Here is a 20,967-nt window from a genome sequence, read left to right as displayed (position 1 = left end):
TTGGCTTTTTACTAAGTCAACAAATTTTGATAACTCATTGACTTTCTCCATCTTTTTTATTTGGCCCCAATTTAATGATTATCTTTCAATTTGTCCATTTTTGGCTTGTTTTCGACCGATTGTATTCCTGACAAGATTAGATCATAAAAGCACTTAATTAGCAAGATTTAATTCAACAATAAACTAAATTAAACACAAAAAATATGCAAATTAACATGTTTATCAATGGTTTCTTGGTTATACGTGGTTTTGGTGTTGGCTATAGCATTCTTGTCTTTTTGAGAGTAGATTTTTAGGGGGATTTGGGGGTCTTAGTGGTTAGATATTAAGATGTTCTCATTTTGAGATTTGGTATTGTTGTTTTGGATGTGGGACTATTTTGTGGGAGATATTGCATCTTGTTGATTGTAACATTCTTCGCTTTCGCTTATTGTGTATTATCTCTATTGAGCGAAAAAAAACTTGTTACTAATTGTTAGAACAATAACACAATTACAAATCTAGTTATTCCAACTAACGATTTACTATTCTAAATACCAAACAATTGGAGCAGTCGTAAAAGATATTAAAAATAATAACAAAAGATGTAAAAGACCTATCACATAAATAGGAGAATGTGTAAATACCAATTGAATAAGAAAGAATGAAGATCACTTGAATCTTACAATCCTAAACAAAATCAAAATTTCTATCTACCATTGATTAAAAGATATCAAATTTAGCCACTCAAAATTTTGTAATTGTCAAAATAATAAAATTAACTCAAATAAAAAGTATTCTCAACTCCAATCGCTTGGGAGGTGTTGAATTCCTCATTTATAGAAAGGAGTTCTATCCTTACCTTCCTCTCTAAAATGATAATAGTAATACAAAATACAAATTCTGAAATGATAAAACCACTAAATATAATATTTGTCCTTCAAGGAAAATCCTAAATTACCAAATACATAACAATTCTTTATCTAAAACTAATCTCCACAATTATTAATTGAATTCATATTGTCTCCTATGCCATGGTCACCTATCATCATGTGTCAACCACACAAATTGGCTCCAAATCGTAGTATCCTTACTATGTATATTGCATCTATAAAGAATCAGTACAAATTATTGAAATTATAAGTACTCATGTCCCAATTTTACTAGAATTAGTATCCAAAACATGTCAAATATGCTTGCTAATAAATTCCCCAACTTAGTTTATGCTTGTCCTTAAGTATCTCATATATTAATTACTCAAAACATGCTAAAGTCACCTAATTTAAGTCCACAATATTTAATCAAATTAAGCAAAAAGACATAATTAAAATAATAATCTTACAACCAATTCCTTAATAATATATAAAATGATTTGCAAGTCCTTTTAAGTATACAATTGCTCTAGCTTGAACATTATTAAGCTCCATAAATTCAACATTGTACCAAACATGTCAAGACGTCATAATATGAAAAATTCAAAATTGTAATTTTTTCACATTTTCTTTTTTTGACGCTTGATCTTTTGACACGAAAGCAGATGACAATCCAAGAACTTAACCCTAGTTACTACATCAATCATGGTTTTAGATGGCTACTAATTCCACTCATAATTATTATAATCAATTGAGTAAATAAAATTCTTGGAATGTTACTCTATCTTTTGACGATAAAATAGGTGACAACTCAAGTACCTGATCCCATTTATTAAAATCGATCAAAATTCCAAACATTTCATTATCTAAATAATTAATAGAGTATGATTCCTTTTTTATTCTCTTTTTTTTATATTTTTTTATGAATGTGAAAAACTCAAATCATGCAAATGGAGCTTCTAAACAATGTTTAGTAAAGGCTAGCAATTATAGAACATTTAATTCATGCTAAATTTAGCTTTATATAATTATGTAAACCTAAAGCATATTTTGCAAAGATTAATTGTGAAAGGCTATTTACCTAATGTCTAGATGTTTAAGGTGATAATGAGGTGAATTTTGGACTACTATAAGTTGAGAAGAGCATAGAACTGATTCATTGATCTAATTAAGACTTGAGTGTGACTAAGCTCAAACAAAAAAAAATCATTAACATAATAATCAATTTCAATATAGGAAAAAGTATATATTTATCATATTTAATTTAAATTCCCCGCACTTAATCTCAAATTGTCCCCAATGTAATGACAATTACAAAAATTATCGAAAATAAAAGTAAAGAATGATAAAGAATACTACCCGCTAGGTGATAGGATACTATCATGATTGCTAATGTCATGGGGTTGTGTTTAGTGACATTTTTGAAAGACACATTAGATTGAAAGCGTTGAGATAAATGGAGGACCAGAATATTGATTAAAATAAAAGAAACTAAAACAATGAAAGAAATGGTCAAAACATATGGCATTGTAATGCCTTATTCGTGGGTTGCTTCCCACAAGCACATTTGTTTAGTGTCGTTGACTCAATATTGTCCATTAGTTCTGTTTATGTATCTAAATATCCTAAGGTAATTTCTTCTATCTTGTGTAATTGAATCCTCCATAAAAAGGTTTAACTTTTGTCCATTAACCTTAAATATTTTACTTGTCTCTATGCTTTGAAATTGTACTACAACATAAGAATAAATTTTAGTAATTATAAAAGGGCTTAACTATCTTGTATGCAACTTAGTAGAAAATATTTTAAAAAAATACTTTAGAGGCTTCAATGCCTCCGTTTCGCACAATAGGTCTAGTAAATTTTTATAAATAATTTTTTCTTCCTTCAAGTTGGTTTCAAATTTCTTTGTTGATAATCCTACAAAATACTAAATCCAACTCATTTTTATCATTAAAGTCAAAGGATTTTTTTAGTTAAAGAACACCTAGTATCTATACTACAAACATTGGGCACTTCACTGAGATGTTTCATTGCATCATAAACATTAAAATTAATTATTACATCATTAAACTCTAGAGTGAGTGCATCATTGCAGACATCTATTTTGGTTTTTGTAGTGCTAAGAAATGGTCTTCCTAACAAAATGTCTGAAGAACTCAAAGATTTGTCATCCTCCATGTCTATCACATAAAAATCTGCATTAATTCATTAACTTTTATTAGTTTATATTTATTAATATGTCTAACATATTGATGGGATGAAACACAACTCATCCAACAGTGCAGAAGCACACTTGATGTTCTTTCTCTCTTGAGAAATATGAGCTGGTAATTATGGCAAACCTAATAGCACAATATATATCAACAATAAACACAAATTGACCATAATACCACAAGTAAGAAAAATAAAATGAGACTCATTTTTATGTGGAAAACTCTTTTAAAGAAAAAGGCAAAAACATCGAGACTTGAAAATCCACTCAAAACTCCAATGTAATCAAAAGTCTTACTACGAGGTCATAAAACAAAGCCACAATAAAAAGTTACAATAATGTTATCAACAAGTAATCTCAAATAAAATAAAGAGAAAAGTGGAAAATATCACCACAAATAGGGCTAACTTTGAAAATGAAAACTAGAAGCTACAATACTCGTATGGAAATCCCATCATACATAATTGAGATCACTAAGTCTACTAGATACTACCCAAAAAACAGTTCAAATGGATATCAAATAAAAACTTGATCAAATAGTTTATCAAAATTGCACTTGGTGAACAAAGCTGTCTTTTTCTCCCAATTTTTCTCTTTTTTTCTTTGACTTATGTGGCGCGTCACATACACACTTAAAAATTTAATAAAAAGTTAATGCCCCCTCTTATATATGATAGGTCATATGGACAATTAGGATTCCTACATATGGTGGGAACCAAAGTCCAACAAATCTCTCCCTCCCACTATGTGAGGGTCAATATATCTGCACCATTATTATCAGTGTGAATTTTCTCAAGTTTTAACAACTTAGCCTCAAGAACTTCTTGTATCTTTTGATACCTCACATTGATATGTTTAAACCGAGTATGAAAAGTCAAATTCTTACCATGATGATTAGCGCTTCTATCACAAAGTAATACTTATCTTCAGCAAATATAAGTTCTTGGAAAAATTTCTTTATCCAAAGTTGTTCCTTTCAAGCTTTGGCAATTGTAATAAACTTAAACTCAGTAATAGACAATGCAACACATTTCTGCAATCTATATTGCCAAGCCACAACTCCCCCTGCAAAAGGGATCAAGTAAACCAAAGATGATATTCTTAAAACAATATCTCTGACCATATTAGGATTTGTGTATCCAACTAGAATGAATTTCTCATTGCCGAAACAAAGTTTAAGTTGGATGAGCCCCAAAGATATCTCATAATCCACTTCATTGCATCCTGATACTCTCTGCCCAGTTTAGAAAAAATAAACGATGTAATGACTTACTTGTATGGGTCATTAGATAATGACATCTACATGATAACCCTTAAAGGGTTTAAGGTGTTTGATGCTGATAATTAGAAACATTAGCAAATATATTCCATTTAACTTCAAAGATCCTTAGACATACTAAAGCAATCCCAATGTTTGTGGTACAATTGTCCAAATGAATATTTATTGAAAAATGATATGAAAGCAATATTGTTTTATCTTTCTATTTTTATCAAGAGAGTGAATTTTTGGGATAGCTATAGCTGCAATTTATGTTGATGACTAAAACATAATAAAACTTCAAAATATATCTCTTTGACTGCTTAATTATCTAAAAGAATTATGAAAGATTTTGGGAAAACAAAACTTTGCTTGAATTTCAAATTAAATATTTAGCAAGCACAATACTTGTTCATAAATCAACTTATATAGAAAAGCCTTTGAAACAATTTAATAGTGTGTTTTACATTATGTAAAAAGAGATCTTTTTTATAACCAAGAAGATGATAAAGAAATTCCAATCTTAAAGTATCGTCTCTTTGTGTAAAATGAGTACTTTTGTATCTGGAAAATTACACTAGACCAAATATATCATTTGTAATCAATTACTTGCAAGGCTTAGTTTAGTATCAACACAAGGACATTGGAATTGAGTGAAACATGTTCTTTGTGATCTCCTTGGCACATCAAATATGGACTTTCTTTCTTTTCTTCCCAAAATGAAGCAAAACTAGAATTGATGACGTATACTGATGTAAGATATCTTTTTGATTCCTATAAAGCTCAATCATGAACATACTATGTATTCATATGTGTTTATACTGCTATCTGAGAACAATATGCAAACAAACTATTGCCACTATTATCAAACCATTCATAAATATGAACTTCCACAAAGCAATTCGTGGACATGAGTTAACATATTAGAGAAACATGTGATTTGCTTGTAAAAATTGACAAGCCAACAACATAATGCAACACATTACACACATTAAAAGTAGCTACATAAAGGTGCTAAATTTGCAAATCCATACTCAATACCAATTTTAACTTTCAAAATGCATGTACGTAACATTGGAATTCGTCGTCCTAAAGTATTATATGATTGGTTATACTTAAGGGAATGTTTCTTATGAATATTGTACTCTTTTTCGTTCTCTAAGCTTTTCTAATTTATTAGGTTTCTCTTTGCAAAATTTTTAGCTAAATATATTCATAAAAAATAATAATTCAAGAAACATTGTAATAAATACACTATCGGTGCGTTTGGTTCGCTGTAATGGAATAGAGCTGTAACGGAATAGAGTTGTAATGGAATAGAACTGTAATCAGTAATTCAATTGTTTGGTTGAATGGAATGGAATAAAACTGTAATGGTATTCTTGTGTTTGGTTGAATAGAATGATGTTGTAATAGTATAAGAAAAAAAGTTAAAATGATCAGAATACCCCTAACAGATTTTTTTAAGTACATAATTATTGTTATTAAATTTTACTAAGATTATTATTAAAATAGTAAATAATTTAATCATATTTTAATATAATTATTACTAAATATAATTAAATAAAAATAAAAACATATAATTTAATAATATTCTTAATATAATTTTTATTAAAATATGAATTAATAAAAATCATAACATAATCTCATAGGATCGGAGTTGCCAAAATTACAAAGTTGCCAAAATTACAAATATTGATCCAAAAGCAATAATTATTCTTATTTTTATATATATGAAAAATATCAAACATTTATACACCAAACAAACCCATGTTTTAACTTCTCTATGAGACTACCCTAGCCAACCAAAAATTTGTAGACCAAATCAAAAGCCATGCAAAATGGATTCCACCATAAAGTGTTGGAGATATAGGAGATATAAATTCCATTGGCAGCCAAATAATTCATCACCAAAGTTAGATCAACCAATGTATAAATGAACACTAACAAAGCATAATAAACGGTATTATAATTGATGCAGGCACATAAGGAGTAGGAGCATATGGGAGAATTGCTTTTTAAAGTCTCAGCAGTGGATAAATATTTGAATTATTGAACAACAATGGATCAATTTACACAAACATCCATGGAAAGTAATGACAAAAAAGGGTAAGTAGGAATTTTTCCAAATATTCCCCGGTTCTGTCATGTTCGAATTTTCCTGGAGCTGAACATCATGTACAACACAAGACAATTTTCGTAGTGAGTATACCAGATATGTGCCTAAAGATCTATTTTCCGGCGATTTCATCATCATCCGAGGCAGCATATTCATCTTCACTCAGTTTTTCGTCACTTGACTTCACTTCTTCTGCTTCTACAATATCTTTAGGCTTGACATATTTCTCACAGTATTCTGGTACACGAAAAGAGTCATAACTTGTAAGCATTCTAGGAATAAGAAAAAAAAGGCATCCTTAAAATGCCATTGCAAAAAGAAGACATGAAATGTATGCTGCAGATTGATTAAAACCAGATTTTGAAAGTGCATCTGCCATAACTTGATCTAATGTTTCCCTGGCCATAGTTTCTGTAATGTATCGAAAATTGACATATAAAACAATGGCATGAACTAACAAAAAATGAACAATGACTCTTCAGAAATGCACCAACTGAACTTCTAATTAACCGCATCTAACAATTTTGCTTAATCTCTAGTTACTTCCAAGATCCAATCAAAGAATAACTTTTTTTTCTTTTAAAGTATAAAAACCAACTATAGAGGAGTGTATTTTTATTCTATTTGTGAAATTACAGTACTCAAATGGAATTAGAGTCAAAGCCGAGAACTCTAGGCAGCTATGTAGCTTAATTCTTCATTTTGCATGAATATGAGTGTAGGATATGAATCTCCAAATACATGAAAAACTTGTGTCAAAATTGAACATATCCTTACAGGACACATACTTGTATCCAACACTCACAGGTGAGTCTGAGTAACCAACTGAATAGCCACAATCACAACAACAATCTAGCGCCGATTCAAAAAGAAAAACTCTAGCAGACATTATTGGCCTATTGCAGGATCGAATATTCCTTATTGATATCCCCATATTAAAAATTAAAGTACTCAAAAGCAAGCTAACTTAAATAGCCATCACCAAAAACCCAAATATGTACAAAGATTTCCTCTCTAATTTCACCAAAACCACTATAACCAAAATGTATAATCCAAAAAGAAGAAAAAGAAAAGAGTAGATACTCACAGGAGACTTAGGGAATATTTCAGATAATAATTTCTTGTAATGCTTAACAGGTTGTCGAGATCTTGACCTTAAAGCAGGACAACACACACATGCTTTTACAAGCTGGGAAAATCTTCATGGAGATGATCCCCAAATGAATGATAATTCGTGTAACCACAATCAAATATCAAAATGCATTCCATGCACTATCTAATCCTGTTTTTCACTAGTTCTTTAGAAGTTTCTAATGAAGAGACAACTTCAGCATTTTCACATAATCATGCTGCCAATAAAAACAAAATACTGCCTTTGTTTTTTTTTCTTCACAAATGTTAATCTTCGTGCTTTAATTATTCGAATATGAAACTATTTCTGTTAAATGCATGAAAAGTTTATTGTCTTTGGCTTCCAACTAAGAAAAATAAAGATGAGAACCCTAAGCTTAAAAATAACAATAAATAGAAAAAATTCAAAGGGAGGGAGTGAAATTACCGTCGACGCTGCCACCACCACTTCGTGCTCGAAGTCCCAGATTTCCCCATTCCGATATCTCTTGATTCCTTTTTGATGACTCTAACTACCAAAAAGTTCATATAGGGGAAATCAAAAATGCAGTGAAAAAGCTAAAAAAAAGTGTTGCAACTCTGCAACCAAAGGGTTTTATTGGTTTAAAAGGTAAAGAAAAAAAAAAGAAGGAACGAAGAATAGATTGACCTAGGTATTTTCTGCAATCAAAGGGAAAAAGGGAAACATAGAGATGAGGAAAAAAGAAAGTTACCTGTGAACTGAGGGAGAAGATGATGGTTCCAGTGTTGCTTCATTCTCTGTTAGAGGTGAGGGCAAAAATTGAAAAGGGGGAAAACTTTTTACTTCATATGGGAACGAATGGCTATTCAGTGGTGAGGGAACGGAATGGCTATTCAACATTTTCCCTGTAATACGCCCTGAATAGATTCTGGCTGTAATAGCATTACAGCAACCAAACTAATGTTTGGTGATGGGCCCGCCGAATTGGGCTGGAATCTATTCTTAAGCCCCCCAACCAAACATGATGTATGTGTTATGGATGAATAGATGCATAAAAAGCTATTAATATGGTTTATGGAATTTATATACTTATTATATAATATGTGGTATTATAAAATGAATCGTCATCTCTATCTATATAATTTGTATATATTGTGATACATTGTATTATGAAATGCACAATAACATCTAAAGTGGGGTTTCATGGGATCCATGTTAAATCTACAGTTATGGTTAAAAAATAGAAGAAAGATCTTGAAACTATTGGATGATCCCACGCTAAAAACTTAAAAATTGTGGAGGTAACTTTGAACCTTTTCAACCTGAAAGAAAGAGATGTGTTTTCTCTCCCACAACCACAATTAATTTCTCTTTTCCCTTTTTTTTTTATAAAACTTGTTGAATTGATTGAAACAAAATCCTAAATAGCGTAATCGATGGTAAATTGATATTAATTTTTGCCCTCTTAATTTCAACAACCAAAATTCTCCATCTCGGAATTCTCTTATATTAATTGACTCCGGTTAAATAACAATTCAATTTCTTATTAACATAGAAGAATGAAAGAGTTAGCTTTCGTCGTTCTGTCCTTAAATAATAGGGCTCGAGTTATAGCGTTTGCAACCATTTTTTTTTCTATTAAAAAAAAAACTGAAACGGTCAAACAAAAGCAAATAATCAAAGCAGTAATAATTCTACAATATAAATTAGGGGGCAAGAAGTTGACTTCCTCAGCAGAAACACATGGGTAGGACCTTGATTTACTGTTGTAGCTGCCTTATTTTACTTCTTTATCCTAATTCCAAATCTTTTCTTCTTTCAGTTTTTTTTTATAAAAATTCTATTATATTTAATTTCCATTTTTTCATGTTTCATAATACTTAACAAACCTATCATCACCTATCCCCCGACAAAAAAAGAAACTCATACTTTTCCCCTCCAATTTCATTAGCCAATTAAATATATTTGCAATTCCAACATACACAAACCAGATGGTTGGTTTAATAAAAAAATAAAATTATATACATGCGTACAGTGTATATATTTCTATAAAATCTCCCAGCTTCCCTTGTTAATATCTTTGAGACCTTACATATGTCTCGTCCGTATTGCTCTATAATTCTTTACTTTAGGGCCCCAAATTTTGATTAAAAACTCAAGTGTAAGCGACAAAGGGAGGCCCCCCCGAATATCTTCAATTTCGTTTTCAGGATCCATCATCCGAACACCTGCATGTTCTCTTAAAGAACGTATTTCAATTCAATACAAAACTTGCATTTAATGCTCCTTTGATGCTTCCATCATTACAAATACTTGGAAAAAGAAAAGAAACTTAACATTGCAGTAGCATCCCCAAACTGCATATCGTTTTTTTTTTTTTAAATCTTCTCTGTTTCTCGTCAGAACTAATTAAGCTCTAATTTCATAATCATGTCTTCCCTTGCGATATTATTTCTCCTTTATTTTTCTTTGCATGCATGCAATGCTCACCGTCTTGGTTTTTCTGCTGAAGAGAATGGCAATCATGTCGATTTTCTTGCCAGCAAGGTTAGTGCAGAAAAGATATTATTGACTTTATAGATTATAATAATTTTATGTTAAAATCTTGGTCTAGTAATAACTAAGTTATTAATTAATTTGATACAGGATGCCAATAAGTTGAAAGGCCATAAGTTAGAGATGGGGCCTTCAATCTCAAAGAAGCTACAAATACCAGAATTACAAGAAGTTAGGCCACATGGAAGGAGAATAATTGGTGCAAAAACTATGAAGCAAACAATTTCGGACTCTTTTCTGGCGAAAGAAGCTGTTCAAAATGCAATTTCAGGTTATATTCAAACTAATTATTATTCTCTTTTTTATTTGGAATTTATGTGCCTTTTCAACAGGAAATATACATGCAAATAATTCAAAAAAGATATCATTATTTAAACTAAATTTGAACTTTCTTCAAGCTTTACACCATTTATTATTCTTCAACACTTCTACAACTTGGTTGGCTCAGGAAATCTGTTGTTCTGTCGCATAATGATAAACCTCAATAATTCGTTGATAAAGATTACTAAAGAATATCACAAACAACTTTATCTGATCCTAATCAGTCATTGGGATATAAATATAGTTACATATGTACATGTACAAAACTAAGATTTAATCTTCCTCAGACACCATGTTTCATGTAAATATTATTGACGGTGCTGGAATTTTGCTGATATTCGCATGCAGAATATGGAATTATGAGTTCCTCTCGGGTTGATTTGCAAAGCAAGGAAACAGTCGAGGTAAAAAAAAAAAAAGAAAAAAAGAGACCATATCTTTAGAACCTAGATTCAGTAAGTGATTCAGGTTTGTTAAAGTGCAGTACTGGTTATGGTAAAAGACCAAGACTACGTACTTACTAATGGCCCATCTTCTTCAGCAAGTCAGGACAGAACACAGAAATCAGATGGTATTCACGTGCATGCTTGGGTATTGTTTTGCATGCAATTGTAGTAAAAAAATTATTAGTTTGAAAAAAAGAAAAATAACAAAACAATATTTGAGAGGAAGTAGTTCAAGTTGTTTGGTCTTTTCGGATTCTTGACATGGAAAATTAGAAAGAGATAAAAAGAAGTTCATAACCTGGAGAAAATTCATTGTTTTTTTTTATACGTGATATTATGTAGGGATGGAAGAGAGTAAGAGCAAGGTCGATGTTGGGAAATTCAGATGCTGGGGCTGACGAAGCTCTCGATTCCAAGGAAAAGGATAATGTGGGGGACATTGATGTAATGGATTACGCACAACCGCATCGGAAACCACCTATTCATAATGAAAAATTAAAAAATTAGGCTCTCTTTCTAATTAATCGTATCCAAAAATGCTATTCTTATCTTCTAGTTTTATATAAAATCACGATATAATAGAAATATGGTTCGTCGTCCCCAAAGACCACAAAAGACCAGTTCCAAGGGGCTTTTATTATTATTATTATTATTATTGAATGCTATTTCATGGTCTGTAATTAATAAGATAAATGTTAAAAATTCAGACACCATTCTCCAACTATGCAAAAGGCATTATTGTCTTAGTAGATAAAATCAGCAGTTTCAACTTCGAAATTTTTACCCCAACTATGTTGCTGTGAAGATCATTGATGGATAATAGCTTGTAATAAAAATATTTCTTATTTAAAGTTCGAACACATGTAAATTTGAATTCATATTTTATACTATACGTACTAAAAAGGAAGAACACAGATTTAACAGGCACAGGGTAAGGATGTCTATGTAGTAAACTACTGGTTAAGAATGAGGCCGTAAACATTCCGTAGCCATTTGCATTGAGTTGTTGTTCATTATATGAAAAAGGAAACAGTTACATGGGTTGCTTATTTGAAATCATCAACTGATATATTCCCTCCATGGAAACATCAAACTAGTTAAAAGATTGTTATGTAGCAAGTCATCCTGAAGAAAATTGGGACATTGAAACACAAGGATGTCAAACGCTATAAAAATGGTGCATGAATTGAAACACTGCAATCTTGTTCTGTCCCTTCCTCTTTCTAGAATTGAATAGCCTAGATTTATGCAAAACGTGGCCGTCTCTGAATCATGTGTCACTATTGCCAAATAAATTGAACTGCTGCAAAACAAACTGACATGATCAGCAACCACTGCAGCTGGCAATGAAAGGCTTGACAGAGTACTTGATAACTTCAGGGGCTCAGATTCCGAGCTTGAAATCCTCTCCTCCACCCATTCAGAAGAAATCAAGATTAAGCTTTACAATAGCTTCATCCAAAATTACCTCAAACCGCTTTCAACTTTATCCCGTTACTAGAAGAATAATAACAATAAATAAATAAACTCCCCCTGCCTCTCACTATGTGCTATTATCACGCATTTAGTCTATCAAGATAGATAATACCCTCGATAAGCAACATTTAAGTTGGTTTCCTGTTTCTTATTGGAATTTGCAATATAGTACTTATAATAACCCCTTGAGTGTGCAGTGTCACTCATGTTTTTTTTTTAATTAAGATAGAACAAAGTGGTTGTCCAGATTTGATTTTGGGACTTAGTATTAATAATGATTTGGGCAACGCAAGTCATCTACCACTGGCTAATTGATGGCACTGAGTTTCAGGTAAGTTACATTGCCTACAGCCTATTCAATCTACCGTGCCACAAAACATCTTTAGCTTTTATCTTTACCAGTTCACTTAAGGTATCATCTTGTGAACAAGGAATAAGCATACACACCAAAAAAAAAAAAACTTCCACAACTGCATTTGTCAATGATGTATCAGACTGGCAACAACTCATTTCAGCTAATGTTAGGAATTGTGGACCAGCCTTTAAGCTGGCACATAGATTGAGATATAAGGATTCTTTGTGTTACATGTAATAGACATAAAACAACATGATTAATTGAGTATTCAACATCAGAATATCTATGCAGGGTCCAAATTCGTCCCGTTTAAAACTTAAAAAATTAATAAAATTTCACTTTAAAAATATAAAAATAAATTGGCTCAACTATCCAATACCCAACTACCCAATACTCAAAAGTTCAAATATAAGCCCAAGATCCTAAAATGCCCTAAACAGAAACCCTAAAAATTTTTAAGCCTTCAGCGTCGCCGTCGTTCCCCAGTATTTGCCACATCAACAGCACACCATCCGAGGCTCTTGGTGTCACCCATCTGCCACTGTTTCATCGAAATGGCAAAGGGGCACATCCTTCACCATGGTTGACCGAAGAGTCCCTCACCACCACCATGCAAAAACCTACAAAACAAAGACAAAAAACAAAGAAAAGAAAAACAAAGACATTTTGTAATATTCAATGTGGCTATAAAAGCCTCAACTACCAATCTGTAAAGAAGATAAATGAAATAGAACACATACACAAAAAAAAAGTCAAAACGTATTTGATAGTCACAAAATTAACTAAAAATAAGACAAAGGCAAGTGTACCTATCTATAAATAGTATAGCTATAGTGAGTAAAGATATCATATCCATGAGGACTAAAAGTACTAGTAATTACCGTTTTCCTACTAAAATTACTAAATTAATTTAACTAAAGAACTCAACAGAGAATGAATCAGGAAAATAATCGAATAATAACCAAAGAGAGAGGTAATACCCAGAAAAAATCCTCCTAAACTTCATCGATTATTATGAATTTGAATTAAATTATTTATTCACTTGGTATCTTGATCCGTAGAAATCCCTAAATTATGCTAATATCTCTTTCGAGAGTAAGAGCAACTAACTCTAAGTTGATTAATTAAAATTTCTTTCTAATTAAAACCATTATTGTCACATTAACTCGATCTATGGATTCCTCTATTAGATTTGACTCAAATCCGGTAGATTTATGTCTCCAATTTCTAGAATTGCATGCAACTCCACGCAATTATGTTAGATCTACCCTTAAATAAGGACTTTTCCTCCACTAATTTAAGCACATTAAACAAGAATTAATATCTTGAAAATATTAAAACAAGAGATAAACACACATAACTAAGAACAAAAATTGAATATTTATCGCGTAAAATAGAAACTAAATAATAAAATTCATCATAGGGTTCATCTTCCCTAAGTATCTAGGGAATTAGTTTATAATTGTAAATAAAAACATCTCAAAATCAGAATAGCCACAAGAAATAAAGAAACTCATAAAAACATCAAAAGAAATTAAAAGGTCTTCAATCTTGATGGAAATCTGCTTCAGAATTGGCTCCAATGGTGTTCTTCAAGTTGTTTTCTACAATATTCTTTGATGGATCCCTTCTCTCTTCTTTTTTTGGTATTTGTAGAATTTAGAATGCCCAAAAAGCTTAAAAATTGCATTTTTCCATGTGTTTGGGATGCGAGTTGCGAAATCGACATGGTCTGACACATAATCGTGTGTCCAGCCCGTGTGGCTCTTGAAATTTGCTTCTTCTTTTTTTACCAAATTTTGCTCGTTTCTCACTCATTTTTCTCTCAAATGCTCACCTAAATATAAAAACATGAATTCAAATGATTAGAAGCATCAAATTCACCAATTTGTATAAATAATCATCTAAAAACGTATTAAGAACGAGATTAAAATATGTTAGTTTTATCATTTATTAGCAAATTTTGCCAAAGGCTTCCAATGGGCATCGATTCATCTTCGTGGTTATTGATTACTTCACCAAGTGGGTAGAAGCCGCTTCTTATGTCAATGTCACGAAATCGACAGTTGGCAAATTCTTAAAGAAAGAGATTATATGTCGGTATGGAATGCCGGAAAAGATCATATCTGATAATGCATTGAATTTGAATAACAGTACAATACCAGATGCCTGCAGTCAATTTAAGATCAAACATCACAACTCAACACCATATCGCCCAAAAATGAATGGAGTAGTGAAGGCAACTAATAAGAACATTAAGAAGATTGTGGGGAAAATGATGGAGACTTATAAAGATTGACATGAGAAATTACCATTTGCCCTATATGCTTATCGAACATCTGTCAGAACCTCCACCGAGGCAACACCTTTTTCATTGGTTTATGGAATAGAGGCAATTTTACCCATTGTCGAGATTCCATCCCTCCAAATTTTGTCAGAGTTGAACTTAGATGAGGCAGAATGAATCCAATCTAGATATGATCAGTTAAACTTGATTGAAGAAAAGAGGATAAAAGTTATTCATCATGGTCAGATGTACCAAAAACGAATAATGTGAGCTTATTACAAAAAGGTATACCCTAGAGAATTCCATAAGGTATCTTGGTTTTGAAAACGATCATTCTCATACAAAAAGACTTCAGAGGAAAATGGATGTCGAATTGAGAAGAACCTTATGTGGTAAAAAAAGTCTTTTCTGGAGGAGTGTTGATTTTGACTAAGATGGACAGCAACGACTGTCTAACCCTATGAATTCGGATTCAATTAAGAAATATTTCGCCTGAAAAAAAGGAGAGGTCAGAATGAAAATCCGCAAAAGGTGTCTTGAAACCTAAGGAGTTTTGAGTTAAAACTCGAAAAGGGCGGCTCAAATTTGGACTAAAGAATAAGCATGTAATAGCTGTTTCCCCTCAAAGATAACAGAGAGGATGAGCTTTACATCATGGGATATCGGTAAAATACTATAAATCTCCTAAACACATATTAGGTTCATAATAGTACTCAGGAAATTTGTTCAGAGAAGCTCATACTGTGATGTCTCGGGCACCTAATTTCATTTTTACTCATTTTTCATTTTAGCAATATTTGTCATTTTAACTAATCTTTTCATTAAAGTTTTGTCTGCAATAAATTTCATTATTATCCATGTTGCAACCTTGTTCAAGCATTTCTGCATTGAAATAATGGTTAGTGGACTAACAATGTTATAAAGCATAAAAAGATTTTTCCATATCGCTCTGGAAAATTTCTAAACAGTACAGGGACCTGAAACATGACCACTAGTTAAAGATAATCAAATTTTAAGGTTAGAAAGATCCTGAAACAAATAGTCTAGATTGTGATTACCCCTTCGAATTTCTGTCAAAGATACCGGACCTGAATGGAAGGCATGGTAACACATCAATGATAGAACCAGGACGAATGACAAACAATGTCGATCTAAGGACTAAAAGATGGGACCATTCTCAAATATGACATTTTACATTCATACAAATACCATTTATACATATCTAGTTAGGAGCATTTGATTCATTTCAATCATAACATCCTAATCACTTGGCAAAAATACCTATGAAATGGATTCTACAAGTCTTGTTCCCCCAAAAGAATGGCATAACGGATCAATAAAACAACAACTCATATGACTTTGAAGTTGCAGTGGAATGGGGTAAAGTTACAGTAGCAAATATCATATCCCTGAAGATGCAATGGAGTAAGATAAAATTACAAATCTCATATCCCTAATGTTGCAGTGGAATAGGGTGAAGTTACAATGACACTAAATCATGTCTTTTTGAAGTTGTAGTGAAACGGATAAAACAGCAATTCCAGTCGCCCTAAAATTGTAACAGGTTAGAATGAAGCTATAAGAGCGAATCTTATCTCCCTAAAGATGCAGTGGAGCAAGATGAAGCTGTAAATCCTATATCCTTGAAGTTGCAGTGGAATGGATTGAAATTACAGTAGCAAATCTCATCTCCCTAAAAATGCAGTGAAGTAAGATAAAGCTACAACGTTGAATCCTATCTTCCTAAAGTTGCAGTGAAATGAATAAAACAATAGTTCCAGTCCCTCTGAAGTTGTAGCGGTTTGGAATGAAACTAAAACAACAAACATTATCTCCTTGAAGTTGCAATAAAGCAAGATGAAACTGTGACACTAAATCCTATCTTCCTAAAGTTGTAGCGAAGCGGATACAGAGAAGTAGAGTAACCAATGAATTAAAAGAGTGGATCCCTTGAAAAAAGAAACACCAGAGAAGCCAAAATTCAATAGGACCGGATGAAATTAGCCTTCATTTGAGTCTTTGCTCCCTTTCCTTTACACAACAATGAGCAAAGTGGGACAACTATAATGACCCAAATTCGTCCGGTTCAAAAGTTCAAAAATTAATAAAAGTCCACTTTACAAATATAAAACAAATCACCCAACTACCTAATATCCAAAAGCCCAAATATAATCCCAAGACCTAAAATGCCCTAAATAGAAACCCTAAAAATCTCTAAGCCTTCAGCGTCACCGCCGCTCTTCAACATTCACCATGTCAGTAGCACACCATCTAAGGTTTCTACTGTCACCCATCTACCACTATTTCATCAAAATGGCAAAGGGGCACATCCCCCACCATGATTAACCGAAGAGTCCTTCACCACCAACTTGCAAAAACCTGTAAAACAAAGACAGAAAATAGAGAGAAAACAGAGAAAAAAAACAAAGACATTTTGTAATATCCAATGTGGCTATAAAAGCCTCAACTACCAATCTGTAAAGAGGATGAATGAAATAGAATACAAAAAACAACAATTTAAAAGGTATTTCATTTTTATTGTTTTTAAATTTCTAAAAAATATAAAAAAATGAAAAGATCTAGGTTTTACCTAAGTGTCGTTTCATCTTTATCACAGTAGGTAAACGAGGCCACTATCTCCAATGAAGGATAGCCCGTTTTCAACGCGAGAGGCCCTTAGGTTTTTCTTAGCTTGCTTAGGTTTCATCGGAAGAAGGGAGTAGATTTTTTTCTTTCAAAGAAACTGAAAGTTTCTTTTTTTCTTCTTTTTTTTTGAGTTTTGACTAGGTTTCAGAACTTGTTAACCCAATATCTATATTTTAGGTGCTAAAAGGTTCAAAATGGGTCGTTTTTGAAGAACTTCGGCCACCAGAGGCAGCGATCACCATCGTCGATGACCAGTGGCCACGGTAGAGACCCATCGTCTCAATCGCCGGCCAAAGGGGGTTTGAGAGAAAAAAAAAGAAGAAGGACAATTTTAAAAAATAGAACGAAATGAATTTTTTAAAATTTTTTGACTTAGATAGAGCCCCTGGTACAACGTTGTTTTGGTTTGGCTACAGAAGCCCCAAAATGACATCGTTTTGAGCCTTGACCCGATGACCTGACCTAGATCCCCTGGGATCCACGTGTTTCTGAGGGGAGGATCTAATTATTGTCTAGGCCCTTCCGCTTTTTGCTTTCTCTTTTATTTTTTCCCATATTTTTATTATTTTTACCCCTTTTCTTTTATCCTTTTGCATTTCAATCTCTAACTCGCCATTAACCCCTTTGGGGATGACACGTGTACTGAGTTTGGGATAATTGCCCACTAGGTCCCTACGCCTTTCACATATTTTGATTTAATCCTTTAGTTTTTTTTGTTTTTGTAATTTATACCTTGAATTTATTTTAAGTTTCAATTTAGTCCTTTGCTTACTTTTTTTATTTTCTTTCATTATTTCCAGCACTTTTATGTCATTTACACTTTTACCCCTTTTAATTACTCAATTTTTTATTTTCATCCTTGAGTTATTGTGTTTATTTTATTATTAAATATGGTATTAATGGTGTAATACCCCTATACCATGTTTGACTTAAGGAACCTGATATAAGAATATTACATTTGGTGCCAAAGTAATTCTTGGCTAATTACTATTATATTTGAACATAAAAACGGACAAATAATAAATTTAAATAATTTATATTTAAATCCATTACTACTACTTGGGACATACTAAATTTTTCCTAAGTACATGTCATTCTATTCAAAATTTTAAAACGTACCCTCCTGTTGCTTGAAGATGTGATGAGATGAAGACTCGTAATCTCAAATACAACCTTTCAAAATTTTTGTACCTAATTTGCGCATGGAAACAAACCCTACGCTGAGTATACACCCACTGGTATTACTATAATTCAAATACTTAAGGTAAAAACAATATATATACACATTAAATCTTACCATTATTTTACCTTCAATAAATCATTCATGCATTTAAACTTTAAATTTATTCTAATAATATGTATCTTAAATAACTTTTCTTTATTTTATTTTATACATATTCTTATTATATCAATATCCATTTCATGCATTTCATCAATAACCATTTCATTCAATCATTATTTCATATATTTTATTTCTATATCCTAGCTCAATAACTTATTCTATTCCATATCTAAAACCTTACAACATTAGTCTTTCAATAATTATTTAAACCAACATTTTTCAATAAAAATAATTATAATTAATTCATAAGATTATATTCAACTAACTCAAACACTATTTCATTATTTCCAATTCATTCTATTTTCACTTCTTATTTCGATATCTCAATGTCAATTCGCATTTCAATTCATAATTTCACTTTCTCATACTTTCAATAGTTCAATCGATCTATTCATTTGATTTTCTCATTTCATTTATTCAACTAATTTCAATATCAATAATTCGATATTTTAGCAAATTCATGAACCTTAAGTTCATGCTTCAAATCTCACATCTTAATTCCATTCACAATTCAGCTCATAATTTCTTTCTTATATTTTTAATAGTACGATCAATCAAATTTATTTAATTTTCTCATTTCAGTTATTCACCCTATTAACAAACCCGGACTTTGACGGATACACGGATTCCAACCCAAACACACCAATACGACACATTGTGCCTAAAACGGTACATAGTACCTATCAATATACGACACATAAGTGCCTAAAACGACACACGAGGTGCCTGAAATACGACACATAAAGTGTCTGATATACGACACATAAAGTGCCTGGCATGCCAATTATATATGACTCAGCTCGACTAGTTAATAGGGTATTTTAATTCTCAATTCACTTTCATTTCCAATTCAAGATTACTTTTCAATTACAATTTCACATTCAAATCAATATACAGTTCAATTATACATACACATTCACTATTCAATTCAATTCTCATTCAATTCAAATTCACTTTTCCTCTTTCTAATCAATAAACAATTCAATACCAATACATATTTCAAATAATCACATATAATCATATTTCGATTCAATTCAAACCACTTTTCAATCAATACACAATTCACATATTCACACATATTCAAAAATTAATTCACTTTTATTTAATTCATATTTTTAATTCATTTCCAGTCAAATTCAAATCACTAATTACTTTTCAATCAATATACATTTCAAATACTCACATATTTTCTTCATTCAATTCAATTTGATTCAATTCAAATCACTTTTAATTTCCAATCAATATACTTTCAAATATTCATATAATTCATAATTCAATTACTTAATTCAAATCACTTTTAATTTCCAATTTGTTCACATTCAATTTCAATAGCCATAAACATTTTTGAATCCATTTCTTTCAAATCAATATCATCATTTCAATTGCTTACCTAATTTTACTTGTCATGCATTTTAATTAAAATATAACAATTAATAATAAATAGTTTTGAATTATGTTAGTGGGCCTCTAGAAGGCCCAAGCTTAAGATAGAACCCGGCAATTTTAGTTAATTTTTGTTCCATAAGAAAAATGGGGTGAAATTATGAAATAGAACCTATGTGAAAATGTTTGAAAATGCTATAGGCTAAATTGAAGTGGCCAAATAAATAGGAGTGCAAAATAGGAGGATTTGCATGACAAACCTCCCATTTTACATGAAGTGGCCAGCCATCATGTTGTTGTAGACAATATGAGTACTTGATATCCATAATTCATGGTACAAATTGATAATGGGTTAGGTAAATGTTCCATGATAATGGATTAGGTAAATATTCCATGATAATGGGTTAGGTAAATGTTCCATGATAATGGTTTAGGTAAATGTTCCATGATGGGCATTTCATGTCTTTTGTATTAAAGAATTAAATGGATGAAATATGAAATTTTATTAAAAGAAAAAGGGGTGAAAAGAACAAAGTTTTGTCCATCTTTGTTCATCATGGCCTAAATTTATAGAAGAGAAAGGAGAGGAGAAAGCTCTTGAATGTTCGGTCACTTGGGG

At 31.5% G+C, this 20,967-nt stretch overlaps 2 protein-coding genes across 3 annotated transcripts; one reads left to right on the top strand and one right to left on the bottom strand.

The window, feature by feature from the left end:
* Positions 1–6,339: 6,339 nt before the first annotated feature.
* Positions 6,340–8,522, bottom strand: LOC107931702 (ubiquitin-conjugating enzyme E2-23 kDa). 2 transcript variants are annotated; one of them, XR_001693293.2, is made up of 3 exons: positions 8,288–8,522; positions 8,002–8,086; positions 6,340–6,680 (listed from the first exon to the last, which is right to left on the bottom strand). XR_001693293.2 is itself a non-coding variant. In XM_016863638.2 (3 exons), the coding sequence occupies exons 1-3, from the start codon at positions 8,328–8,330 to the stop codon at positions 6,556–6,558; spliced, it is 249 nt and encodes an 82-aa protein (XP_016719127.1). In that variant the 5' UTR covers positions 8,331–8,476; the 3' UTR covers positions 6,340–6,555. The 2 variants fall into 2 exon arrangements, 1 of the variants encoding a protein (XP_016719127.1); XM_016863638.2 differs by having other exon boundaries at positions 8,002–8,082; positions 8,288–8,476.
* Positions 8,523–9,623: 1,101 nt separating this feature from the next.
* On the top strand, positions 9,624–11,565 carry LOC107931735 (uncharacterized). The gene is made up of 4 exons (XM_016863669.2): positions 9,624–10,083; positions 10,183–10,363; positions 10,762–10,817; positions 11,202–11,565. Exons 1-4 carry the CDS (start codon positions 9,967–9,969, stop codon positions 11,364–11,366), a joined length of 519 nt encoding a protein of 172 aa, XP_016719158.1. The 5' UTR covers positions 9,624–9,966; the 3' UTR covers positions 11,367–11,565.
* The last annotated feature ends 9,402 nt before the right edge of the window (positions 11,566–20,967 follow it).

This window comes from Gossypium hirsutum, chromosome A08 (assembly GCF_007990345.1).
Source record: "Gossypium hirsutum isolate 1008001.06 chromosome A08, Gossypium_hirsutum_v2.1, whole genome shotgun sequence".
NCBI classification, from domain to species: domain Eukaryota; kingdom Viridiplantae; phylum Streptophyta; class Magnoliopsida; order Malvales; family Malvaceae; genus Gossypium; species Gossypium hirsutum.
Note: the sequence above shows the minus strand (reverse complement) of the source record. Positions and strands in the feature narration are given on the sequence as shown.

Bases quoted from the DNA above. Each gene is read 5' to 3' on its own strand.
- LOC107931702 (XM_016863638.2), bottom strand. From the start codon at position 8,330: ATGAAGCAACACTGGAACCATCATCTTCTCCCTCAGTTCACAG. The intron at 8,083-8,287 runs GTAACTTTCTTT...TTTGGTAGTTAG, and splicing joins TCTTCTCCCTCAGTTCACAG to AGTCATCAAAAAGGAATCAA. The intron at 6,681-8,001 runs GTAATTTCACTC...TTCGTGTACCAG, and splicing joins TGGTGGTGGCAGCGTCGACG to AATACTGTGAGAAATATGTC.
- LOC107931735 (XM_016863669.2), top strand. From the start codon at position 9,967: ATGTCTTCCCTTGCGATATTATTTCTCCTTTATTTTTCTTTGCATGCA. The intron at 10,364-10,761 runs GTTATATTCAAA...ATTCGCATGCAG, and splicing joins TGTTCAAAATGCAATTTCAG to AATATGGAATTATGAGTTCC. The intron at 10,818-11,201 runs GTAAAAAAAAAA...GATATTATGTAG, and splicing joins AAAGCAAGGAAACAGTCGAG to GGATGGAAGAGAGTAAGAGC.